Source organism: Giraffa tippelskirchi, chromosome 6, assembly GCF_054371585.1.
Source record: "Giraffa tippelskirchi isolate mGirTip1 chromosome 6, T2T-mGirTip1v1.2.pri, whole genome shotgun sequence".
In the NCBI taxonomy this organism is placed as follows: Eukaryota; Metazoa; Chordata; class Mammalia; order Artiodactyla; family Giraffidae; genus Giraffa; species Giraffa tippelskirchi.
In genome coordinates this window covers 80,202,107-80,228,283 of record NC_137280.1, presented here as the reverse complement: position 1 = coordinate 80,228,283, position 26,177 = coordinate 80,202,107, and the positions used below count along the sequence as shown (strand labels likewise).

Genomic DNA, 26,177 nt, shown 5'->3' with positions numbered 1-26,177 from the left:
ACCCAGATTCCACACTAACTCCATCAGTTACCTTAGTTACCAAGCCACTGCTCCCAGGAAATGGAGGCTAGGTGGTGCTGAGCCACACCGCAAGGCAGGGGCACCGGATGATATAGCTGGATTAGAGGCGAACACGTCATTAACCCTTTATTACAAGGAACGCTCTTATAGAAGTATATGTGGACTTAACGTGAAAAAATCAAATGTATCCAAGAATAAAAAACACAGCACATAAAGTAGTATATGCATTCCAGTGTTCGCGCCAGAGACAGTGGATGCCCAGGAAAAAGCTCTTCTAAAATGGCCTGGCCCAAGAGGGCCAGGATGGAGCGTCTCTGGGCGGCGCGGGCCGGCCTCAGGCACAGTGTAGGCGCCGCCTGCCTCTTCCCCGCGGCCGGCGGGCGGGACAGCACCAGTTCCTGGGGCCTCCGGGCCAGCGGCCACCCCAGGCCGGCGGAGTGCGGTCCCAGGCAGAACCCCGCAGACTGGGGCGGCTGTGCCTGGCCCTCCGGGGGCAGCGGCAACATCTCAAGTCTACTGGACTTCAGGACCAGCTGAAATGCACCTTCATAAATCTCAGCTTAGTCAGCCTTTTTCAGGAAAATCTGGAAGAACCAGGCTCAGTGTCAGCGGGGGTTTCAGAGAGGGCTGGGATTTAGCTGCTGGGTACAGCTCCCCATTCCCGGCCCCACGTCACCTCGCTCAGAATGACCCACACAGGTGAGTCTGTCTGGATGGAGAGGCGCAGAGCTTCCAGGGGGCCGAAAGCAGGATCCACTTCACCTTGTGCCACGCCCTTGTAGAAGGAGCCTGGGGGAGGGCAGCAGTGAGAGGCAGCCCAAGAGCCCTGCTCACTGAGCCTCGCCCCCCCCGCCCCCCCACTCACCTATCTGGAGGTACCCGTCAGGGCTCCGCGGGTACTGCAGAGTGACCAAACGGCCCTCCTGCAGGGCCTCCTTGTCTGACTGGGGGTTCTGGGGGCAAAATCAAGGGGCTGAAGCTAGCGGCTGTGGGAGGGGCAGGCCCCAGTGCATACCTACCCCCCACCACACTCACATCAAAGGGCAACACCTCCACAGATGTGTTGAACAGCTTGTCCTCTGGGTGCTCGATGTTGCCACTACGGAAGAAGAACCTGTGGCCAGACAGGCCTGTAAGCTGCTGCAGGGGTGGGGCACTGCCTAGGCACAGCACCCAGCAGAGAAAAGGCCAGGCCTGGGCCAGGAGTGCAGTCGGTGGTGCGGGGGGAACAGGAAGGAAGGCCAGGGGTCTCCAAATGGAGGAAACAGGCTGCAAGTGTTAGACATTTTTTTCCTTCTCTATACAAAAGTAAAAGGAGGTAAAATTCTGTGTTGCCATGATGACACCTGGTTCCAACTGAACTTAACTTTTCTCAAACCTAGAGCTAACCAATGTTTTTCTTATGGAAATGGTTTTCTTAAGCTATGTTAATGAACTATGTATTTACCTGAGACTCTTTCTTTCTTCAAGTCGGTTCTGCTTAAGACTCAGAATGGATAAGGGCTCAACAAATCAGTATGCTTTACTCATACAACTGTTCTCCTAATCTATGTTAATGAAACTATATATTTGCTTGGAAACCTGCCTTTCTTCAAGATTCATGTCAATCGTTTTATGGCCTGGGATGACTCACCTGATGCCAACGTTATCTCAAAATGCATGTTGTGGGTGAGGGGTCTGTGCCACTCTGACTTTTGAGACATCTCCTTTCTCTAATTAGCAGCCTGCTGATAGGTATACGACATGCTGCTAAAGGCTAGCAGAGGGGCACTCTTTCTGCCCCCTTCTGATGTCTATGTCAGAAGCTTTCTCTACCTCTTTTATACTTTAATAAAACTTTGCTACACAAAAGCTCTGAGAGATCAAGTCTCATCACTGGCCCTGGATTGAATTCCTCTCCTCTGGAGACCAAGAATCCCAGGGTCTTTCACAGCTCAGCAACAACCTTCCAGTGGGCCCTGTGGTGCTGGGCCAAGCTGGGCACCACCCAAAGCAGTTGTTGGGACTGTACAAGGCAACTTACTCACAAGGCTGATGGTGATGGGCAATGTCACCAAGCTCCTGTGGGCAATGCTGGACTTGTCTTTATGAAGTAGCTACTGTTCCTCTTGTTTTTGTCCTCACCACACGCAGCTTATGGATTTTATTTTGCCAACCAGGGACTGAACCCGGGTCTACAGCAGTGAAAGCCTGAGTCTTTCCACTGGACCACCAGCGAGTTCTGTAGCTACTGTTCTGACCTACACTTTTCAGATAAGAAAACCTAATAACATTAAATAATCTGCTGGGGGGGTCACAGAGGGGACTCGGTAGGGTCAGAAATTTGTGGTGAGGGTTGAACTGCGGTAGCCACCCTCCCCCTCCCCCAAAGTGGATCTGTGGGCACTGGCACTGACCGCTCCAGTCGCAGCGGCTGGAAGAAGCGGAAGCGGATGAAGTCCCCCGCAGAGGGCGTGAACGCCCAGAAGAAATCCTCGTGCAAGTAGGCCTTCTCCAGGGTGAAGTGCTGGTACGTCTTGAGGCTCGTGCTCACTTCTGCTGGTGGGTTCACGTGCTCCATCCGCAGTGCGTGCTTCCCAAAGTCCTTATCCTACAGTAATGGAGGGACAGAGGTGCTAGGGTGGGCCCTGGACTTGCCCTGCCACCTCCTTGCCCAACCTCAGCCCAGGCTCTGCTGTACTCAACCAGGCTCCAGTGTGGCACTGCCCACCTTCAGTTTCTGGATCTTGCCCGCCAGTGAGGAGTGAGTACCCACATGCTGGAAGAGGGATGGCTTGAAGCGGATCCGCAGGTTGGCCTTCTGCCGGTCACAGTGCTTCTGTGGAGGGAGGGTGATACACCTGGGCTTAACTTAACTCCACCTCTGAAGACAGAAACTCCTCCAGCCAGCAACACACAGTCTCCTCCTGTCAGGTGCACGATCACCAACATAGTCCCTGAAGGAGGCTGCTTGCTCCACCGCCCCTGCCCGCCTCTGTGCAGGTCCTGCTCACCGCATCCTTCTCAGGGTTGCAGACCTTCACCCACAGAATGTGGTCCAAGAGCCAGTCAATGGGCTTGTCCCGGTAGAACATAAGGATGAACTCCACAATGATGCTCAGGTCCAGTGACTTGAACATCTTCCCTGAGGGTAGAAGTAGGGGAAAAGAGTGCTGAGAAGGCAGCTCTGCCCTGGGGGACTCTGGGGAGGGTCCCACAGCAAAACCTCTGGCTGGCTGCAGGCAGGTGTGGGTAAGAGGGTGGATGGGCTGGGGAGCCCAAACATCTTGATGCAGAGGGGCAGGCAGGAATAGGCCAGGTAGGGCTACAGCGGGCACTCTAAGAACAGGCTCAGAGCCTGACCAGGGCTTGGGAACAAGGCAGGGGGCTGAGAGCTGATGACAGAGGCAGAAGTGGGCTGGACAGAGATATTCTGGTCAGGCCAGTTGGGCAGGGAGGGGGCTGGCACACCAATGAAACCCAGCTGGGAGAACTCCAGGATCATCCAGTCTTCCGAGGGCTGCTGGAGTGCAAAGTTCTTCATGGTGCTCAGGTAGTTGGGCTTGGCTATGATGTCATCTTCCAGCTACACAGTGGTGGGTAGGTAGAAGGGGGCCAGGACTCAGGGTGGGCACAGGGAGGGCAGGGCTCACCACCCAGGCCCGTGCAGGGGGAAAGGGGCACAGAGCAAGGAATCAGTGCTCACCTGCACGTAGTAGATGCCTTTGGACTGTGCATACATCATGAGGAAGCAGTAATCAAGGTTCTGTTTGGTCCTCCACCTGTGGACCGGGGCAGGGGCCTCAAGAGCTCAGACCCCTTCACCTGCAGTGTGGCCACCACATATGCCACTGAGTGGGTAACAGGCCCCCCGCCCCCATGCAGGGGTCCTCCAATGGAACAATGGAGGCACTGCAGAAAAGGACTCGGGACTCAAGACACCCACAGGCTAGGTTCCTTAGCACAGGGGGGCAGGTTGCTGGGGGCACAGGGAGAGGGATAGGACTAGTACCTGACTCTCTCCTTGGGGTCCCCAAAGGACTCTCGGAGGCGGGAGAAGTCAGGGTAGAAGTGGGGAGAAGGGGAGATGACTTCCAGGAGCCCAGAATGGATCTCCATAGGGAACCTGGGGACAGGAAGGCCCAGTGAGTGTGCAGACTCCAGGGACCAGAGCAGGGGCAGAGCTGAGCTAGCTAGACCCCGTCCTCTACTTAAAGCCCACCAGGCAGACATCCCCCAATACCAGAAGCATCCTACTGACACACAGAGGCTTCAGAGGGGTCGGGTCATCTCTACACAGCCACCCCCACAGCCAAGGAGGGAAGCACCCTTTCCCACAGATGGAAGGCACCTGCCTGCCCAACACCTCAGAGTCCTCCCTTCACCAGCCTTGCTGGGCTGTCAGTACTCACAAGGCCTTGATATTCTCTGTCACCAGCGAGGTATACTGTGGGTCAGTCTGTGGGAAGACCAAGTGCCCTCCCTGAGTCAGGCTGTCACCCCAAATGGCCTGGAAGAAAAGGCTGGGGGAAGGACACAGTTCTTTCTCCCACCATCCTAAAAGCTAAGTAAGGCTGGGCCTAGGGACCATGGGTGCCTCAGAAAAAGCCTTTCTAGAGACCTGAGGCCAAGGGGTGGGGCGGACTATGTAAGTTCACATCCCAGGGAGGGGAAACTAAAATGTCTGTTTCAATTTTTCACCTTGGTAAGTTTGTGAATGAAACTAACAACTGAACTTCTGAGTTTCCCCTCTGCAATGCTGCTGTTTCATCTCTCCCGTTCCTTTCTGTCGTGCGCCCCGCACCGAGCGCCCCAGGCCCGGCCCCGCCCACTCGCCTCGGCAATCAGCACCACGATGACCGAGTCCTCCTTCTCCTGTGGGCTCAGCTCCGAGATGAGGGAGTGCAGCGTGTCAGTCAGGTAGGAGTGCACCTCGCGCCGGACGCTGGGGATGCCCATCACCACCGACACTGCGGGGACGTGGAGGGTCGGCGCTGGGCACACGTGGGGATCGCCCCACCACCCGCCTCTGGCCTCTCCCGGCCCCCTACCTCCGGTGCGGCCCTGGCCCACGCGCACGGCCGGCTGCAGGCTGCTCTCCTTGGCCAGCAGGTGTGGCAGGTGGTGGAAGACAGTGGGCAGGTGCAGCACGTGCTTGTGCGAGCCGTTCCACGGCTTCAGGCGTGGATCCTCTGGGTGGGTCGGGAAGGGGCAGGTCAGACAACGAGCTTAGCCTTCAGCTTCGAGTCCCCACCACGGCCGCTCCCGAGCCTCACCAGTTAGGCGGCCCCAGGTGCGATTGCTGTCTCCATCTCGCAGTGCTTGTCTCTCTGACATGGCCCTCTTGATCTCATCCAGCACCAGGTTGAGCTCCTTGGAGCGCTTGAGGCTCTCCTGCTCGGCTGCATGCAAGCGGTCACGCAGGGCCAGGAACTCCCGCTGGTAGACGTCCACCACGTCACCTGTGAGTGGTGTGCGTGCTGTCACCAGGGGGCAGCCTAGAGCTGACCTACTGCCCCTTGAGTCTGTCAGCACAGGCATCTGTTCACATCTGTTCTCATGCCTGCTACATGTGAGTCACATGGGCTTACATAAGAGTCACTCCGAAGTCACAGTGACACTCACATTTGCAGAATAAAAGCCTCCACAGGGGGAATTAGCCCTCTCCAGTGCTCTCCCTTTATTTTCTCCACTGAGATGTCTGAAGTGGGAAGGCTGCAGGATCACTTCCAGGCCCAGGTGGGACAAACTAAGCTGGAGGTGGAAAAGCCTAGGACTGAATTCTCTCCTCCCAGTAGCTCTCACAGCCCCTTCTTGATTCTCCTTGCAGCATCTCCTCCTTCTAGGAGGTAGGACATCCAAGGTCCCATCCAAGACCCACCTTCCTCAAGCAGTTCTTATGTTGAGGCCAGCCTTCCACTGTTCCTTCTTTCAGCCTCTGCACTTTGCTTCCCACCCCACTTCACGGAGATCACAGGCAGCTCCATCCCAAAGGCTCCCTGGGGACAGAAAACCTCCCTGAACATCCTCTCCTATCCTCCAAGTAGGACTGAGCCCTGGACACCCATTCATCACTGTCCTCATGGCGGTCATTCTACACTAGATACCAGCTCTGGATTCATAATCGCACATAGTGGGGGGCGGGGGGATTGCTGCAGTTACAGCCCCCAGTGCTCAGAGGAGCAGATGAAGTTGAAAAACGAGTCACAGGTCCCTCAGCAAGGCAACAGCAGAGAGGGAACACAAGCTCTGAATGCCCTGAGGCCTGCTTCTCTGAAGAGCTGTCCCAGGCCTATACCATGCCACCCACAGGGACCTGTATCAGAACCTCCAGCTGGGTTTCATCTGCAGGCACTGAGGTGTACATGGGCCTGAAGCAGCACACAGGCGGGGCTGCCTGACAGCGGACAGGGAGCCCCAGAGTGCCAAGTACCTGGCTCCACTGGTCTGGCAGGGCCAAGCAATCAAGAATGAGACAAAAACAACAGTGCTATCTGCTGCTGCTGCTGAAGCAGCCAGGTCCTGCTAGGCTGTTCACTCTCAAGGCCTTTTCGGATCTGGCTTTTGCCTTCTTTATTTGCTGTCACACGCACTGCCTTTTCCTTGTCTGACATCTATGCTTTCACACATGCTTGTTTCATCTGCCTGGGATTCCCTTTTCTCCTCTGGGCCTAATGAAAGTCTATGGAACCTTCAAGGCCTCGGGGCAAAAATCCCCAAGTCTTGGAATCCTTCCAGATTTCTCCCCTCTCATCCTCAGGCAGCTCTTACATTCCTTGCTCCCTCAGGGGGATCACAACCCCCAGAATGCCCTGGGATGGTGTCACTTCGCCACAACAAGATACTCCAAAGGTCATGACCAAGGCAAAATTCGGTCATCCCAGGACACCCCCTTTCTGTAGCTAGGGCAGAGGTCTAAGCACTAAGTTCCAGAAAAAGAGAATGGAGTAGCCCCTAAGAAGGACAGAGAGGCTTGGCGTAGGGGAAGAGCAGGGGAGCCAAGCAGATCCTTGATAAGGCACTCCAAAGTCAGAAGCTTGCCCCAGTCTCCCTCCCCACATGCTGCCCATGGGGCCAAAGGCCAGGCCACTTCAAGCCTCTGTGCTCAGGAACAGCCCCACTGGGGAGGGAGTTAGGAGTTAGGTTACCAGATCTTTGAGGCTCTGCACTGGATTCTGAGGCCAGGTTACCCCAGAAACCTGACCCTTTAAACAGGGAGCTTGCCACCGCCAACACTCCCCTGCCCAGCTGCCAACAGGAAGGGTAACTGGGGAGTGCTGAGGCCCAGTAGGATGCAGTTCAGAGCTGCCCACACGGGTAGGTGGTCTCCCTCCTGCATAGTCTCTACCTACCTACCTACTGTCCCTGATGCCCACCCCAATGCTACTGGCTATACCCAAGGAAGCCCCCTGCAGTGGGGCCCTCTGTGAGGTGGAGGGAGCGTAAGGAGGCCTCACTCTCTCTGACTGCTGCCTCTGCTCCCCGCACACATGGCCTTCTCTGATTTTTAAGTAGGCTAAGCTCTGTCCAACCTTAGCCTGTCCTAAGTGGACCAAGAGGTGGGCCCTGCTAACCTGAACTGCCCTGACCACTGAGGCCTGGGCACAGCCTGCTCCCTACCCTGGTCCTCTTGCCAGAAGCTTTCCTCTTTCCAAGTCCTGGGGGCAGCTGTGGTCACACTATTGGAGGCTTTCCTGTCCCTCCCTCTACCAGAAGGCAAAATAATCAAGATATCTGAGGCCCACAGACCACAAGCTTCCCTTTGGTTCCCTCTTCGTTAAAGAAACAGATTTCAAGGTTAAAGCTAGGGCACAGAGCTTGTGCCCTGTACTGTGGGATGGAAAAATAGGCTCAGAGAGGCGCAGGCAGGTGCCAGGCCCAGTGAAGGTCTGCTGTCAACCTGCAGGGGGGCAGAAGCACAGAGAAGGGGGCAGGTGTCCACCTCCTCTCCAGGATTTGCATCCACCCTCCCAGTGGTCAAGATGGGCATCTATCATTGCTAAGGTCTAAGAGAGGGGACAGCCTAGACACGGGGGAGGGCTGTGTGGCTGAGGCTAACCCCCTGGACAGTCTGCTGTCTTCCTTGGGGACCTTTAGCAGGGCCACAACTGGAGCATTAGTGGAGCTGATGCACAAATTTTGTCAAGGCTGGATGTGAAAGTGTGCCTGAAACCTGTGTCCAGGGCCCGTCTTGCCAAGGCCTATGTGTCTTTCCTGGCCCTTGGCTTCCAGGATGCCACCTGCTCCTACTTTCCTTTCTCTCTGGCTCCCTGCCCACCTCTTCCCTTCCCTACAGATCTGGGTTCCTCTGCTTTTCCTCTAAGCATCCATGCCGGGGCCAGCCCTCTCCTGAGTTCCCTATTCACTGCAAACTGGAAGCCAAGGTCCAGCCTGGTCTCAGATTTAGTCTGGCTTCCCTACAGGCTTAATACAGTCATCTGAATGTAAAAATGAGAAAGGTTCATACAGGAGCCCAGACTCAGGCTTCTCTTCAGGCCTTCAAAGACCAGATCTTACTGGGCCCCCCAAAAGAGTAACAGCCTTCAGTAGAGAAGGCCCAGGTGATCCTCTTGTCACATGTCACAGGCTTCTGGGCTTTCAGGCCCCAGGGACAAGGACCCTGCATCTGAACCCCACTTCTTTGACCAGGCTCCTGGAGGCTTCCCTTAGGGAGCTGGTACTGCTGCTGCTAAGAAGCTTCAGTCGTTTCTGACTCTTTGCAACCCCATGGACTGTAGTCTGCCAGGCTCCTCTGTCCATGGGATTCTCCAGGCAAGAATACTGGAGTGGGTTGCCATGCCCTTCTCCAAGAGATCTTCCCGACCCAGGGATCGAACACGCATCTCTTAAGTCTCCTGCATTGGCAGGCAGGTTCTTTACCACTAGGGCCACCTGGGAAGCCCCTAGGGAGAGTAGGCCTAAATGGAGCCATGGGCATCCCCATCACTCCCATGCTCCTGGACACTGTGGCTAGTCAGACTCACAAGGGCTCATTACTTCACTCACAACTGCACAAATGTGCCCCAGCCCATCAGGTACGGCCCCACCTTGGCCTCCAAGTCAGTCTGCTTACCTGGCCACTCTCCCGAGGGTCCAAAATGTCCTCCCCTAGGTGACACACCTCAGCTACCCAGAACTCTGCCCTAGCCATGCCCTTCCCTGGGTCATACACTCCACATACAGAGACCTACAGAGAACTCCGCTCCAGCAGTGGCCTCTAAAGTACCAAGTCCTAGGGTTCTCCTTCCAGGCCTTCTGGTGCCCTAAGGACAGCCCAAGCCTCCACCCAAACAGGGCTGGGCTGAGCTGGGCGGACGGAAGCCAGGTGGGGACACGGGGACTTTGAGGGTCAGAAAGGCTCCTGCTCCTCCTGCAGCCTCTGTGGGGGACAGGGAAGCAGGTGGTGGGAGGGAGGCTGGGGTCAGCAGCCTCAGCCCCATCCTGCCTAGGCCTCCTGCAGGGAAAGCCAGAGGCAGGAAGGGAGCAGCTTTTCCTGCTGCCTCTTGTGCTGAAGGCTGGGTCGACAAAGGCCTGCGAGAGCCTCCTCAGCCATCTGCCCTCAGCAAAGGCTCCGCTCAGCCCCATCCATCCCAACCAACATGGAGCAACTCCAGCCAATGCTGGGGTCTGTCCCTCAGCCCGAACTGTGCTAGCAGACTCGGAGGGCCATGGCGCTGGACTGGCTAGCTGGATCAAACTTCACGTGAGGCCACATAAAGTAAGTTAACCGGTAGCCAGGGCTGGGTGGGCTGCTCATGAGGCCCTCAAGGCACCCCCGGGCCGGCAGCCTGAGGAAGGCTTCCGCAGCGCCCGCATCCCAGTGGAGGAGTCCTGGGGCCAGATGTTCCGGAGGAGGGCTGCTGAGGCCCCAGGGAGCCGCACGCTGAGCGGGCGGGGTTGGAGCGGCGGTGGGAAGTGACAGTACCGCCTGGATATCTGTCTCAGGAACGGGGCATCCATGTGCCTGGAGCCGGCAAAGCCGCCTCTGACCTTGCGTCTCTCTGTCCCTCTCTGAGAACTCTGAGGTCCCCCGCTCGCCAGAGGGAGCGACCCGCCCCAGCGCGGGCAAAACTCCCGGAGGCCCGTCCTGAGCGCTCGCCCGGCCCCCGCCTCGAGGCCCAGCCCCGGCCTGAGGAGAATCTCGTTACTCCGGCAGCAAACAAGTGGGGGCGAGGAGGGAGGGGCGTCCTCCCGCGCCGGCCGGGCGGGGAAGGGGCGCTGGCGTCGGCTTCCGGCCGCCTTTCGCGGCGGACGCCCGACCCCAGCTCCGGAGGCCGGCGCCCTGGGGCGGGAGGCGCAGCGGGGCCGGCGCCGGCGGGGGAGGGGCTCACCTTTCTGGCCGCTGAGCGCCGCGTACCAGGAGAGCGAGAAGAAGGCGCACAGGCAGAAGAGCAGCAGCGTCAGGAAGGCGCCATTGCGGAGCCTCATCTCCTCAGGTACGCGGTGGGCGCCGGCGGGGCAGAGGCCGCATGGCCCGGGGGGCCGGGGCCGGAGCGCCGGGACCGGGAGGCTGCAGGGGCCCCGGCCCCGGAGCGGGGAGGGGCTGCGAGCCCGGGGCCGGGCGGAGGTGCGGGCCGGCCTGCCGGGCTGGGGACAGGGCCGGGCGCCGCGCTGCCGGCTCCTCCAGGCTGTGGGAAGCGGACGGCCTAGGCTCGGCGCTCGGGCCGGGCCGGGCCGGGCTGAGTTAGGCTGGGCGGCGAGAGCCGCGGCCCGGCCTGGATCCCGGGCCGCCGCGGAGTTGGCTGCGAAGGGCGGGGCGGCCGGGACTTAAAGGGGCCGCATCACCCGCTGCCGACACCGGTACGCGAGGGGCGGGGTGGGGGACGAACGCCCGGGATCGCGCCGGTCCGCCTCGCGGCGCCGGTCCCGCGTGTGAACTTAAATGGCCTGGACTTCGTGCAGTGGGGGCCCTGGGCTCTGGCCTCAGGTAGGTCGAAGCAGGGGCCTTCCAGAGTGTGCGGTCCGCAGTGGTGGCGGCTTGCGTCAGCCCCCTAACCCCTTCTCAATAACGTTTTCCTTATGAACTTCCCCAACCCATATTTGGACCTCAGTCGGGTTAACTGAGGACCCTCAGGCCCCTGTCCCAGGTCTGAGGGGTTTAGGCAGAAGTGAGACAGGCTGGGATCTGGAACCCTTAGCCGCGGTGCTTGCACCTGGACAAAGGTCTTATCCAGCAACAAAATACGAAGAAACTATAAGGGACTAAAAGTTACTGTGTGCGTGGGCAGTTGGGGCAAATTATGAACAAGGTACAAAAAGATCAAAAACCCCAACTGCCACTTCTGAAGAGCCACGAGCAGAAACAGGGTACTGTGCATGCCCCTTGCACTTGGCCTGAAAGATAGGCAAACCGTCTAAGCCACCCCTCCTGACTAACCCCTAGACACACCCTACCCTCATCCCATTTAAGGAACCAGGTTGCCCCCCCACCCTCAGGAGCCAGCAAGGGACCCGGTTACTCTTCCCCAATGCTGCGGCAGCAGGGACCCCAGTAAAGCCTTGCCTGAATTTCTTGTCTCCCCTCTAGTCAATTTTCTGTTGATTAAGAAAGACCAAGAACCCAGATCAGTAGCAGATTTTTGGCACCCAACTTGGGACAGTTGTCCGCTTCCGGGGAGAAGATTTGGGCGCCTGGGGGACCACCATTGGTGACAAGTGATCACCTGAACCTCACTTTGTCCCACCTGGGGGCCTCATTCAGGCAAAGCTTAACCCTTCCTCTTTGTCTCTTTCTCCTTCTTGTTATCTCTCTACTTCTTTCTCTGTCCTTTTCTACTCCTCTGTTGTATCCTTCTGAGAGAGTGGACCTCGTGCAGCTTATCACTGCTCTCAGCATGTGGCTGGCAACAGCTCACCTTGACAGGTGACAGGCAGAGGTGGGAGAGGCTGGCCTCACACCATGCAAACCTCAGTCCAGTGGGCTCTCCCTGACGGGAGATTTGGGATAGTGAGTGAGGTTTAAATATCATACCATATAGGGGCTGGAAGCCCTATCGTCCTAGTATTCTCACCTTTATTTTCCTGCTTTTTTTTTTTTTTTTCAGTCTTTCTGTTCTTCCTCCCTGTACCTCTCCCTTGATCCTTATATCTGCGCTCACATCCCTGTTATCCTGAAAACTTGTTTGTGTCAAGCTCTGTTATTGGTACATGTTAAATAAGGATCTTCATTTTATGCAGTTTTGTCTGTCCAACTGTTCCTGCAAGTCTCTGGTAAAATTGTGGGCATGGTGGAACACTTAAGCCTTGAAATTCAAACACAGCCCACATTGCCTGAGACTCCAGCCTTGGGTTACTTAGATATTAAAAAGAAAAAAAAGGAGGGAGGTGAACTTGCATTTCCCCCTCCTCTGCCTTTGCAATGTAACTGTTTTGCCTGGGCTCTCAGGAACTTTCTGATCCATCTGTAGTCCCCCAGACTGAGGAAAAGAAAAAGAGACATTTTATTTTGGGGGAATTACACATCTTTTTTATTTACGATGATGGTGAAGATGATGATCATGATGTAAGCTTCAAGCGTACAGCATTATAAAACAACATCTGTATATACTACAGAGTGATCACCACTGTAAGTTTAGTTAGTGTCCATCACCATATAGCTCCCCCCTCACCCAGTCCCTTGCCCTCTGGTAACCACTGATCAGTTCTCTGCTGAGTTTGTTGCTGATTTGTCTCAACAAATCTATGAATTTGTTGCTGTTATATTATTTGTTTGTTGTTTTTGTTTTTATTCCACATGATTAAACTCATAGAGTATGTGTCTTTCTCCTTATTATTTCACTTAACATAAGACCCTCAAGTTCCATCCATGTTGTTACAAATTGTAAGATATCATTCTTTTTTATCTTCTGAGAAAGAGATAAACATCTCTTTATCCATTTGTCCACGGATGCACACTTAAGTTACTTCCATATCTTGACTGTTGTAAATAATGCTGTAATGAACATAGCGGTGCATTTATCTTTTTGAATAAGTATTTTTATGTTAAAACAGACCTTTTAAAATTCAAGCAGGAAAACTAAAAGATCTCTGATTCTGTTGTCTATCTTTATGTAAAAATTAACTTGCAAATGAACTGTATTTAATTGGCTTAAAGGAAACTGAGTGCTTATATACATACTCAGAAATATAAAACTCACCAGAATACATTCCAGATTCATATGATCTGGGAGATAATCAATATTAAATTAATATTTGGTATTAGAGCTTGGTTTAAGCTTGTGGGCTTAATTAATACAGACCTGTCTTTAGAATCATGAATATTGAATATATTTTCATTGTACCTAGGGTTACTGGAAGTCAATAAGTGCATATTGTTTCTGTTGTAAAATCTGTCAACGGGGAAAAAAACCTGATATGATTACATTTTTAAGTAAATGTTACTGAGGTAAGAGCTTTTTGGTAAACTCTATAGGAATAATTCTTTACCAGCTGAGCTACATGTTTTGGAAATATACATCTAAAATAGTCTCTCCACATTTTGACAACTTGAAACAAAATTAAGTTAATTAATAGGAATTCATTGAGGATCCGGGCCGTTTCAAATAAGATGAAATATTGGAACATTAATTGCTAAGCAGATCCAAATTTACTCCTTTGCTACTTTTGTCTTCTTATGAGGGGGAAACTAAAGATGTTTGAGTATATCAGACACATACCTTTTTTTTTGTTTAAAAAAATTAATTTATTTTAATTGGAGGCTAATTACTTTGCAATATTGTAGTGGTTTTGCCATACATTGACATGAATCAGCCATGGGTGTACATGTGTCCCCATCCTGAACCCCCCTCCCACCTCCCTCCCCATCCCATCCCTCAGGGTCGTCCTAGTGCACCAGCCCTGAGTGCCCTCAGACACATATCTTTTACCACAGACCACATTAAGGAAAGAAATTGTGCTTTAGGAAGATGCATGTTTCTAGAGGTTATGGGATATTCCAATCAGGGAACGCTAATGTAAAAGATAGGTCATGGTTGCTTAAGGAAAGTAGGATGAGTGCTTTGAGTAAAAGAAAGTATGAGGAATGGAAATATATTTTGTCCTAGAGCTTGTTATTTCTTCTTTTTTTAATTAATTTTATTGGAATATAGTTGATTTCCAATGTTGTGTTAGTTCTAGGTGTGCAGCAAAGTGAATCAGTTATACACATACATATGTCCACTCTCAGATTTTTTTTCCCATATAGGCCATTAGAGTATTGAGTTTAGAGTTCCTTGTGCTGTCCTTATTGATTATCTATTTTATAAATAGTAATGCCTATTAAGTATTTTGGTAGAGGCAAGCAGTCAGAGATTTCATAAAAACAGTGCTCTATAGCAGGGAAACCCAACCTCCAGGATCTAATGCCTATGATCTGAGGTGGTTGTTGTTTAGTCGCTAAGTCGTGTCCGACTCTTTGCGACCCCATGGACTGTAGCCTGCAAGGTTTCTCTGTTCATGGGCTTTTCCAAGCAAGAATACTGGACTTGGTTGCCATTTCCTTCTCCAGGCTTGTTATTTCTGAGTGGGGAAAGAATAAGGGACAAACCCCATGATCCAAGCAGCTGTGCCACCTTCATGCTCGATCCCTACTGGGGCAGAGCTGCCAGAGGCTAGAGAAAGCCCTAAGAGCCTATATTTCCTGCTCCCCTGGCTGCCAGCTCTCCTGCGTACCTGGCACTGCCAGGGTTCCTGCAGTCCAAGCAGCTGTGCCACCTCTGTATCTGGTCCTCACTGGGACACACCCAAGTCCTCCAGGGAAGCCTCTGGAGCAAACTCCTGTGGACAACCCACATGCAGAGGTGAAGATAAAATCACAGTTGAACTCCAGGGGCAGTGTGGCTAAGGAAGAGGATGGAAAATTTTCCTACCAGCTGTACAAGCTGCAGATTAAATCCACATGGTCAGCTAGGCAGACTATGTATCCATGGAATATATAAAAGGACAATGAGAGTTCCCATAAAAGTAAACGCAGTAGCTCTGGCAATCGTGGACACTGGAGAAAAGAATACACAGGAGTAGCGCCAGGTTAGAGTCTGAGCTGTCCCCACAGCAGGTCCAGAGACCAGCCCAGTATTGGAGAGTATCCTAGGGAGGTGGAGGTGGACTGTGATTCACAACAAGGGAAAGGACGCTGACAGCTGAGATCTGAGAAAAACATTTATTATTACTCATATTTTGATTTGTTCTGTGATTGGTTCTGGACTTTTTTTTTTTCTTCCTTTTTCCCCCACTCTGTTACTGTGGTTGTTGATTTTATTACTATTAACTCTTTAAGCTTTTGAGAATTTTTTTTTAAAATCACACTTTTTATTTCCTTTATATACTCCTACCTCTACATTCACCTTTTGCAGGTCTGTGGGGTTTTTTGTTTTCTTTTTTCTTGTTTTTAAAATTTTTTTAAATTTAATTTTTTATTTTGTATGTTTTTCTTATTGTTCATTTCCTGCTGTAGTTATTCTTTAATATACATAAATCTTTTTTACATGCTTCTGTTAAATTTTGCTTTTCTATTTCTTTTTTCTTTTCTTCCTTTTCTTTCTTTTTTCCACCAAGTTGTTAGTTTGATATTTTTTTTTGCTTTATTGCCCAGTTGGCACTCTGCTTTGGTTTTGTTTCCTGGTTGGTTGTTTAGTTAGTTTTGTTTTTATTTGGTTGATAACACTTTTGTTATCGACTTGCTGGGTCACTTTCTTGTACTTTCTTTTCTTTGGAGTGTTTTGGTTTTGTTTGTGTGTGTGTGTTCTATTGTTTTTGTTATTATTTGTCTGATTTTGTTTGTACCATTCATATGGGATTTGTCTTTTGTTTCTTGTTTTGTTTTTAGTTTTTGTGTGTTTGTTTTAATTCCCTTTAATGCCATAACAAGTGACTTGTGGAATCTCGGTTCCCTGACCAGTGTTGGGCCTAAGCCTTTGGAGAGGAAGTGCTGAATCCAGGACCCTAGACTGTGAGAGAACTCCTAACCCCAGGAAGTATTAATTAGTGAGAACTCAAACAAAGGGCTTCACCTGTATACAAGACCCAGCATCACCCAACTGCTGGCAGGATCCAGTGCAAGATGCCTAACCCAAACAACAAGCAAGACAAAAGCACAAATCCACAGACAGGATTCCCACAGACACCCCAAAACATACCACCTAGCACAACCCTGCCCAGCAGAGGGAAAAGAAACTCACCTCCTCCAACAAGAATGCAGACAGAAGTCCCTCCCAACACAAAGTCTACACAAACCACTGGACCAGGCTTACCCACTGAGGGCAGACGCCAAAAGAAAGAAGGAATACAACCCTAAAGCCTGGGAAAAGGAGACCTCAAGCACAGTAAATTAGGGAAAAAATGAAATGACAGAAGTATTGCAGAAATGAAGGAACAAGGTGGAAACTCACAAGACCAAATAAACAAAGAGGAAATAGGCAAACTACTTGAAAAAGAATTCAGAGTAATAATAGTAAAAATGATCCAAAACCTTGAAAATAGAATTGAGAAAATGCAAAAATCAATTAACACATTTAAGAAGGACTAGAAGAAATGAATGAACAAACAGATGAACAACACAATTACTGAAATTAAAAGTATTCTAAAAGGAATCAGTAGTGTAATAACTGAGGCAGAAGGACAGATAATTGAGCTGGAAGATAGAATTGTGGAAATAACTGCTGAAGAGCAGAATAAAGGAAAAATAATGAAAAGAATTGAGGATAGTCTTAGAGACCTCTGGGACAATATTAAATACATCAACATTCGACTTACAGGGGTCCCAGAAGAAGAAGAGAAAAAGAAAGTGTCTGAGAAAATTTTTGAAGAGAATATAGTCAAAAACTTCCCTTATGTGGGAAAGGAAATAGTCAATTAAGTCCAAGAAGTGCAGGGAATCCCAAACAGGATAAACTGAAGGTAAAACATGCCAAGATACATACTAATCAAACTAACAAAGATTAAACACAAAGAATATTAAAAGCAGCAAGGGAAAAGCAACAAGTAACATACAAATGAAACCCCATACAATCAGAAGAAACTCTGCAGGCCAGGAGGGAATGGCAGGATACATTTAAAGTACCAAAAGGGAAAAATCTACAACCAGATTACTCTACCTGGCAAGGACTGCATTAAGAATTGATGGAAAAATCAAAAGCTTTACAGATAAGCAAAAGTTAAGAGAATTTAGCACCACCAAACCAGTTTTACAACAAATGTTAAAGGGACTTCTATAGGTAGGAGGTGGAGAAGACAATGGCACCCCACTCCAGTACTCTTGCCTGGAGAATCCCATGGATGGAGGAGCCTGGTAGGCTACAGTCCATGGGGTTGCTAAGAGTTGGATACGACTGAGCGACTTCACTTTCACTTTTCCCTTTCATGCACTGGAGAAGGAAATGGCAACCCACTCCAGTATTCTTGCCTGGAGAATCCCAGGGATGGTGGAGCCTGGTGGGCTGCCGTCTATGGGGTCACACAGAGTCGGGCACGACTGAAGCGACTTAGCAGCAGCAGCAGCATAGGTAGGAGGCACAAGAGAAGGAAAAGAGCTACAAAGACAGACCCCACACAATTAAGAAAATGCCAATAGGAACGTAAGTGAAAAGTGCAAGTGTTAGTCTCAGTCATGTCTGATTCTTTGCAACCCCATGGACTGTAGTCCACCAGGCTCCTCTGTCCACGGAATTCTCCAGGCAAGAATACTGGAGTGGGTTGGCATTCCTTTCTCCTGGGGATCTTCCCAACCTAGGGATCAAATCTTGGTCTCCTGCATTGTTGTCAGATGTATATCGATAATTACTTTAAATGTTAGTGGATTAAATGTACTAGCCAAAAAACACAGACTGGCTGAATGGACACAAAAACAAGACCCACATACATTGCTGTCTATAAGAAACCCACTTTAGACCTAGAGACACATACAGACTGAAAGTGAGAGGATGAAAAAAAGATATTCCATGCAAATAGAAATCAAAAGAAAGCGGGGAGGGAGTAGCAGTAATCATATCAGATAAAATAGACTTTATAATAAAGACCATTACAAGAGACGGAAGGACACTACATAACGATCAAGGGATCAATCCAGGAAGAAGACATAACAATTGTAAATATTTATGCGCCCAGCATAGGAGCATCTCAATACATAAATAAACACTAACAGACATAAAAGGGGAAACTGACAATAGCACAATAATAGGAGGGAACTTTTAACACCCCACTTAACACCAATGGACAGCCCATCAAAACAGAGAATTAACAAAGGAACACAATCCTTAAATGACACATTAGAGCAGATGAACGTAGTTGATATCTTCAGGACATGCCATCCAAATACTGAAGAATACACTTTCTTAAATGCACATGGAACATTCTCCAGGATAGACCGCATCTTGGGTCACAAGTCAAGCCTCAGAAAATTTAAGAAAATTGAAATTGTATCAGACATCTTTTCTGACCACAGTGCTATAAGACTAGATATCAATTACAGAGAAAAAAAATGTAAAAAACCAAACACATGGAGATTAAATAATATGTTTCTAAATAATGAGCAATTTACTAAAGAAATTAAAAGGGAAATAAAAAAAAATTCTTAGAAACAAATGATGAAACACGATGACTCAAAACCTATGGGATGCAGCAAGAGCAGTTCTAAGAGGGAAGTTCATAGCAATATAATCCTATCTCAAGAAAAACATCAAATAGACAACCTAACTTTACATGTAAAACAACTGGAAAAAGAAGAACAAAACCTCCCCAAAGTTAGTAAAAGGAAAGAAATCATAAAGATCAGAGAAGAAATAAATGAAAAAGAAATGAATGAAACAGTAGTAAGGATTAATAAAACTAAAAGCTGGTTCTTTGAGAAGATGAACAAAATTGACAAACCATTAGCCAGACTTATCAAGAAAAAAGAGAAGAATCAAATCAATAAAATTAGAAGTGAAAAAGGAGAGGTTATGACAGACATAAGAGACTACTACGAGCAACTCTATGCCAACAAAATGGACAACTTGGAAGAAATGTACAGATTCTTAGAAAAGTTCAACCTTCAAAGACTGAATCAGGAAGAAATAGAAATTATGAACAAGTCAGTTACAAGCACAGAAATCAAAACTGTGATAAAGAATCTCCTGCAAAACAAAAGCCCAGGGCCAGATAGTTTCCCAGGTGAATTCTATCAAATATTTAGAGAAGAGCTAATGCCTATCCTTCTTAAACTCTTTCAAAACATTACAGACGAAGGAACACTTCCAAACTCACATTCAGTGAGGCCACCATCACCCTGATCCTAAAACCAAATAAAGACAGCACAAAAAAAGAAAATACAGGCCAGTATCACTGATGAACATAGATGCAAAAATCCTTAACAAAATTCTAGCAAACAGAATTCAACAACACATTAAAAAGATCATACACCATGGTCAAGTCCGGTTTATCTCAGGGATGCAAGGATTCCTCGGTATACGGAAATTAATTAATGTGATACACCATATTAACAAATTGAAAGATAAAAGTCATATGATAATCTCAATAGATGCAGAAAAAGATTTTGACAAAATTCAGTACCCATTTATGCTAAAAACTTCAAAAATGGGCAAAAAGGAACCAACCTCAACATAATAAAGGCCATATATGATAAAACTACAGCAAACATTATTCTCAATGGTGTAAAATTGAAAGCATTTTTCCTAAGATCAGGAACAAGACAAGGGTGCCCACTCTTGCCACTGTTACTCAACAGAGTTCTGCAAGTCCTAACTACAGCAATCAGAGAATAAAAAGAAGTAAAAGGAATCCAGAACGGAAAAGAAGTAAAACTCTCACTGTTTGCTGATAAGACACTATACATAGAAAACCCTAAAGATATCATAAAATTACTAGAGCTAATCAGTGAATTTAGTATAGTCACAGGATACAAAATCAATACACAGATCACTTGCGTTCCTATACACTAACAATGAAAAATCAGAAAAATAAATTAAAGAACCAATCCCATTTATCATTGCAACAAAAATAAAATATCTAGAAATAAACTTACATAAGGAGACAAAAGAGCTGTATGTAGAAAACTATAAAACACTGATAAAAGAAATCAAGAAGACATAAACAGATGGAGAGATATTCCATGTTCCTGAGTTGGAAGAATCAGTATTGTGATTATACTACCAAATGCAATCTACAGATTCATTGCGATCCCTATCAAATTACCAATGGCATTTTTCAAAGAACTAGAACGAAAAATTTCACAATTCATATGGAAACACAAGAGACCCTGAATAGCTAAAGTAATCTTGAGAAAGAAGAATGGAGCTGGAGAAAAGAGACACAGATGTAAAGAACAGACTTGGACTATGTGGGAGAAGGCAAGGGTGGGATGATTTGAGAGAATAGCTTTGAAACTTGTATATTATCATATGTAAAATAGATGACCAGTGCAAGTTCGATGCATGAAGCAGGGCACTCAAAGCCGGTGCTCTGGGACAACCCACAGGGATTGGGTGGGGTGGGGGGGTTCAGGATGAGGGGACACATGTACACCCATGGCTGATTCATGTCAGTGTATGACCAAAACCACCACAATATTGTAAATTAATTTGCTTCCAATTAAAAAAAAAAAGAATGGAGCTGGAGAATCAACCTTCCTGACTTCAGACTATACTACAAAGCTATAGTCATCATGACAGTATGGTACTGGCACAAAAACAGAAATATAGACCAATGGAACAAGATAGAAAGCCTAGAGATAAGCCCATGCACCTATGGGCACCTTATCTTTAACAAAGGAGGTAAGAATATACAATGGGGCAGAGATAGTCTCTTTAATAAGTGGTGCTGGGAGAACTGGACAGCTACATTAAAACAATGAAATTAGAACACTTCCTAACACCATTAACAGAAATAAACTAAGAGTGGATTAAAGACCTAAATGTAAGGCCAGGAACTATAAAACTCTCAGAGGAAAACGTAGGCAGAACACTATGACATACATCATAGCAAGCTTCTCTATGACCCACCTCCTAGAGTGATGGAAATAAACAAGTGAGACCTAATTAAACTTAGAGGCTTTGCACAGCAAAAGAAACTATAAGATGAAAAGACAACCCTCAGAATAGAAAATAATAGAAAATGAAACAACTGACAAAGGATTAATTTCTAAAATATACAAGCAGCTCATGCAACTCAATACCAGAAAAGCAAACAACCCAATCAGAAAGTGGGCAAAAGATCTAAACAGACATTTCTCCAAAGAAGACATACAGATAAAATAAACACATGAAAATATGCTCAGCATCACTCATTATTAGATAAATGCAAATCAAAACTACAATGAAATACCCCTCACACCGATCAGAATGTCCATTATCAAAAAATCTACAAACAATAAATGCTGGAGAGGGTGTGGAGAAAAGGGAACTCTCTTGCACTGTTGGTAGGAATGTATATTGGTACAACCACTATGGAAGACACTATGGAGATTCCTTAAAAAACGGGGAATAACACTGCCATTTGATCCAACAGTCCTACTACTGGGCATATACCCTAAGAAAACCATAATTGAAAAAAACATGGATCCCAATGTTCATTGCAGCACTGTTTACAATAGCTAGTGCATGGAAGCAACCTAGATGTCCATCAACAGATGAATGAATAAAGAAGCTGTGGTACATATATACAATATTATATGTACCAGCCATATTACCTAGCCATAAAAAAGAACACATTTGAGTCAGTACAAATAAGATGGATGACCCTAGAGCCCATTATACAGCATGGAGTAACTCAGAAAGAGAAAAAGATAATATTTTAATGCATATATATGGAATCTAGAAATATGGTACTGATGAACCTATTTGCAGGCCAGCATTGGAGATGCAGACATAGAGAACAGATTTATGGACATGGGGAGAGGGGAGGGAGAGGGTGGGACAAATGTAGACAGCATAGAAATACATTACACTACCGTTGTAAAGTAGATCCGTTCAGTTCAGTCACTCAGTCAGTCAGTCCTGTCTGACTCTTTGCAACACCATGAACTGCAGCACGCCAAGCTTCCCTGTCCATCACCAACTCCCAGAGCTTACTCCAACTCATGTCCATCGAGTCAGTGATGCCAAGCAACCATCTCATCCTCTGTTGTCCCATTCTCCAGCCTTCAATCTTTCCCGGCATCAGGGTCTTTTCCAGTGAGTCGGTTCTTCACATCAGGTGGCCAAAGTATTGGAGTTTCAGCTTCAGCATCAGTCCTTCCAATGAATATTCAGGACTGATTTCCTTTAGGATTGACTGGTTTGATCTCCTTGCAGTGGATAGCCAATGGGAATTCATTGTATGATTCAGGGAACTCAAACTGGGGATCTGTGACAACCTAGAGGGAGTGGGAGGTGGGAGGGAGATTCAGGAATGAGGAAACATATGTATACCTATGGCTGATTCATGTTGATGTATGGCAGAAACCAACACAATATTGTAAAGTAATTATCCTTCAATTAAAATAAATTTTAAAAAAGAACAAGTGACAACATAGCTACAGAAAGTTGCAAAAAGTTTGCAGGAAAAGGAACATTCTGAAAAGTCTTGGATTTGGTCAGGATTTTCTAAGGTTGGATTAAATTTAATCAGGTAAATGGATTTTATTAATAGTAGGCTGATGCAGAACTGGATTTGCTTTCTCTGTCTCACAAGAGAACAGAGTTTTCCTGGAATGCTGCTTTTGATAAAAGGTGTGAGTTTCTGTGCCTTTGAAGTGAAGTGAAAGTCACTCAGTCGTGTCCGACCCTTTGCGACCCCATGGACTGTCCCTTGAATTCTCCAGGGCAGAATACTGGAGTGGTAGCCTTTCCCTTCTGCAGGGGATCTTCCCAACCCAGGGATCAAACCCAGGTCCCCTGCATTGCAGGCGGATTCTTTACCAGCTGAGCCACCAGGCAAGCCCAAGAAGAGTGGAGTAGGTGCCTTTACGTGATCTCTATTTACTTTTGAAATATTTTTTTTACCTTACCTCATTGTTTCACAACGACTTATAATCCTATATAACCAAGTGCTTTAAAATTTTTGCAGGAAGTTCCTGGCAGCCCCGTGGTGAGGGCTCCCTGCTTGTGCTGCAGGGGACATGGGTTTGATCCCTTATCAGAGAAGTAAGATCTCACAAACTGCACAGCGCAGCCATAAAAACTTTTTGAAATTTTTGACAGACTTCCCAAATGTGAAATTCTAATTAAAGTTCTTTTGATCTTCAGCTAACTTTGGGGTGCTTCAAAGGGACCTAAGAGCATCCCAAAGAGAGATCCTAAACTAATTGGGTTCATTTAGTATGTTAAATTACATGGGAAACACTGTCCAGACTCACTGTTGCCTATGTTAGATGGAATCATCAGACTCTTCTCAATTTTATGATAGCCACCAAACAAATAGGGGAGAGGGTTCAGGGTTCTTCTGCTGTCTAATGTCTTACCTTACTCTTTGTCCAAAAATCCCCTGTAGGAATACTCCCACCTCTAGGAATTCAGTTCTTGACCCCCATGGCATTTTCCTTTGCTCCCAACTCCAGTTCCTCCTGTTTGCTAGGACCCCCTTCACTTCAGCCCTTGACAGCCCATACACTGCTTTGGACAGCCTTTTAGGTGGATGCTGCCCAGAAGCCCACATTATAAAGTTTATAGATGCTCAGTCTCGAGGAATACACCCCAGCATAAGGAAAGTTACTGTAGGGCATAAGCTTTAAAGACAACAGATCCCCTCAAGGAGAGTCCTGGCAATGCCCTGGTACAAACGTCCCCCTGCCCATGATCCCTTGTGAAAGAGGCCAAGTCAACCAGCGATGTCTAGTTAGATGTCCAGTTAATCAGAGACTCTCCAGTTGGGAGAGTAGAGGATACTCAAAATCCCATTGGGTAAGAAGAGAATTTGGAGGACACTCTGACCCACTTCTGGCAAAAGCCTCCTAGTAAATGTCTCTGAGATGCTGGAATTCACTTCTAGGAATGCTCTTTACCAGTTGCAGTTTACTCAACCTGGGAGGATCCTCTTCTAAGCTAGGAGCCCATTTGAGAATATAATTCCTTGGAGGGAGCAGAAACCAAGGAACTACATGATCCAATGTGTATCAGAAGGGATGAGAAAGTATATCTAAAAGGCCAGTTAATTATAAAAAGTTTAAAGGAGTGAACTGAGAATAAAAAGAAAATTCAGCCCTCTTTCAGGGACAGCTTATGAACCTTTTAAAAAATTTACTGACATTGATCCCCCTACTCCTGAGTGTCAACCCCTGCTTCTATAACATTTTATCAGCCAGTCCAACCCTGATATTATGCCCATAAACCCCTAGAGGTAGCCTTTGTGGTATTTAATAATCGAGATCAAGTTGAGGAGGAAGAAAGAACCAATGTGAAAATAGGCAGACCAGGGTTCATGCTTAACTGATGGCTGTTGCTGTCAGTCATGCATTGCAACCTCAGGGGTACCCAAGGGAGCCAAGGAAGTTAAACATTCATTTGGAGGTAAACCAGCAAGGGGTTTCCTTTCCAACCCTGGCTTGGCAGGATGGCAACAGCAAAGAAGGGCAGCAAGAAGAGGGCTGGTCTGCCATCAATAAGGTAGTGACCAGAGAATATACTGTTAACATTCACAAGCATATCCATGGAGTGAGTTTCTAAAAGTGTGCCCCATAGGCACTCAAAGAAATCCAGAAAGTTGCCATGAAGGAGATGGGAATCCCAGATGGATGCATTGACACCAGGTTCAACAAAGTTGCTTGGGCCAAAGGAATAAGAAATGTCCCATATCGTATCTGTGTGTGGTTGTCCTGAAAATATAATGAAGATTCACCAAAGAAGCTCTATATGTTGGTTACCTATGTACCTGTCACCACTTTCAAAATCTACAGTTAATGTGGATGAGAACTAACTGCTCATTGTCCAGTAAAGTTATTGAACCACAAAACAAAAACAAAACCCAGCAAGGGCTTCAAATGCAAGTCAGCTGGCCACTGGGCCTGTACTTACCAGAAAGGAGTCCCCTGGTCCATGGCCAGTCTTCAGACAAACTTCCAAGGTCATTGGAAGTGGGGGACCTTTCCTGGTTCAAAGGGGAAGGAGGATGCCCATTCCTGAGATGGCCGTGCTAGGTGACTGAGGAAGCCTGGTACCTTCCTCCCACATAAGAGATCTATCACCACTGAGGAGCCCTGGGTGGTTTTTGATGCAGCAGGTGAGAAAATCCATTTTTTTTACTTGATACAGAAGCTACTCACTCTGTCCTAATCTCTCATGCTGGGCCTGTCTTCTAAAAGCTATACATTGACTGATGTCAGTGGAAAGCCTTACACCTGTTACTTCACTGGGCTTTTTCACTTGCCAATTAGAACAGTGACTTCACATGTCTTTTTAGTTGTGCCTGAGTGTCCTACCCCTTGGAGAAGGAAATGGCAATCCACTCCCATATTCTTCCATGGAGAATTCTATGGACAGAGGAGCCTGGTGGGCTATAGTCCATGAGGTCACAAAGAGTCGGATACGACTGAGCGACTACACAACAGCAGTCCTACCCCACTACTGGGGAGAGACCTTCTGGGTTCCTTCAGAACCATGTTACGATTAGGAGGTACTTGACTCTAAGACAAATCAGCTAGAGGAACAAGGGCTTTTTCCCAGCCGTATTCTACACACAGTAAACCCTGCAGTTTGAGACAAAGGAATCACTGGGAAGGCTATAAATGCCCAACCTGTAAAAACTAGCTTTAAGGCAGAAGTCGCTTATTCTGACAAGAGACAGTATCCCATAAAGTTAGAAGCAAAAAGTACTTGCAGCCTTCATAGATAAATTCTTAAAACATGGCCTCTTAGTGCCCTGTCAGTCGCCCAGCAATACCCCTATTCTGCCAGTTGGTAAGTCATATGGGGTAGGAGCAGCAGCTCCACACTCACCTAAAGCCAGGCATCCTGGAATGAGAAGTCAAGTGGGCCTTAGGAAGCATCAGTACGAACAAAGCTAGTGGAGGTGATGGAATTCCAGTTGAGCTATTTCAAATCCTGAAAGATGACGCTGTGAAAGTGCTACACTCAATATGCCAGCAAATTTGGAAAACTCAGCAGTGGCCACAGGACCGGAAAAGGTCAGTTTTCATTCCAATCCTAAAGAAAGGCAATGCCAAAGAATGCTCAAACTACCACACAATTTCACTCATCTCACACGCTAGTAAAGTAATGCTCAAAATTCTCCAAGCC

At 47.8% G+C, this 26,177-nt stretch overlaps 1 protein-coding gene, 2 long non-coding RNA genes and 1 pseudogene across 8 annotated transcripts in view; 2 read left to right on the top strand and 2 right to left on the bottom strand.

The window, feature by feature from the left end:
* Positions 1-134: 134 nt before the first annotated feature.
* Positions 135-10,717, bottom strand: MGAT4B (alpha-1,3-mannosyl-glycoprotein 4-beta-N-acetylglucosaminyltransferase B). 5 transcript variants are annotated; one of them, XM_081497626.1, is made up of 16 exons: positions 10,332-10,717; positions 5,882-5,999; positions 5,277-5,462; positions 5,052-5,192; positions 4,837-4,970; positions 4,413-4,459; positions 4,013-4,126; positions 3,707-3,782; positions 3,472-3,586; positions 3,015-3,145; positions 2,732-2,839; positions 2,418-2,611; positions 1,057-1,135; positions 887-974; positions 698-810; positions 135-605 (listed from the first exon to the last, which is right to left on the bottom strand). In XM_081497626.1, exons 3-16 carry the CDS (start codon positions 5,335-5,337, stop codon positions 582-584), a joined length of 1,425 nt encoding a protein of 474 aa, XP_081353752.1. In that variant the 5' UTR covers positions 5,338-5,462; positions 5,882-5,999; positions 10,332-10,717; the 3' UTR covers positions 135-581. The 5 variants fall into 5 exon arrangements, with proteins under 5 accessions (XP_081353752.1, XP_081353753.1, XP_081353748.1 ...); XM_081497627.1 differs by having other exon boundaries at positions 2,777-2,839; XM_081497622.1 differs by lacking the exon at positions 5,882-5,999.
* LOC145509242 (uncharacterized) overlaps positions 10,238-26,177 on the top strand; it is a 51,286-nt gene continuing 35,346 nt past the window's right edge. Inside the window, exon 1 of one of the 2 annotated variants that reach the window (XR_014055938.1) lies at positions 10,238-10,436. This is a non-coding gene — a long non-coding RNA (uncharacterized LOC145509242). The remainder of the gene's footprint in view (positions 10,437-26,177) is intronic. The other variant, XR_014055937.1, reaches the window with a different exon arrangement.
* Positions 12,439-21,087, bottom strand: LOC145509245 (uncharacterized). Its single transcript, XR_014055941.1, has 2 exons — positions 20,494-21,087; positions 12,439-13,697 (listed from the first exon to the last, which is right to left on the bottom strand). It is a non-coding gene; the product is annotated as an uncharacterized LOC145509245 (long non-coding RNA).
* LOC145509317 (large ribosomal subunit protein eL31 pseudogene) lies at positions 24,375-24,858 on the top strand (annotated as a pseudogene).

Bases quoted from the DNA above. Each gene is read 5' to 3' on its own strand.
- MGAT4B (XM_081497622.1), bottom strand. From the start codon at position 10,428: ATGAGGCTCCGCAATGGCGCCTTCCTGACGCTGCTGCTCTTCTGCCTG. The intron at 3,587-3,706 runs GTGAGCACTGAT...ACCACTGTGTAG, and splicing joins AAGGCATCTACTACGTGCAG to CTGGAAGATGACATCATAGC. The intron at 975-1,056 runs GTGAGTGTGGTG...TTTTGCCCCCAG, and splicing joins TGGAGGTGTTGCCCTTTGAT to AACCCCCAGTCAGACAAGGA.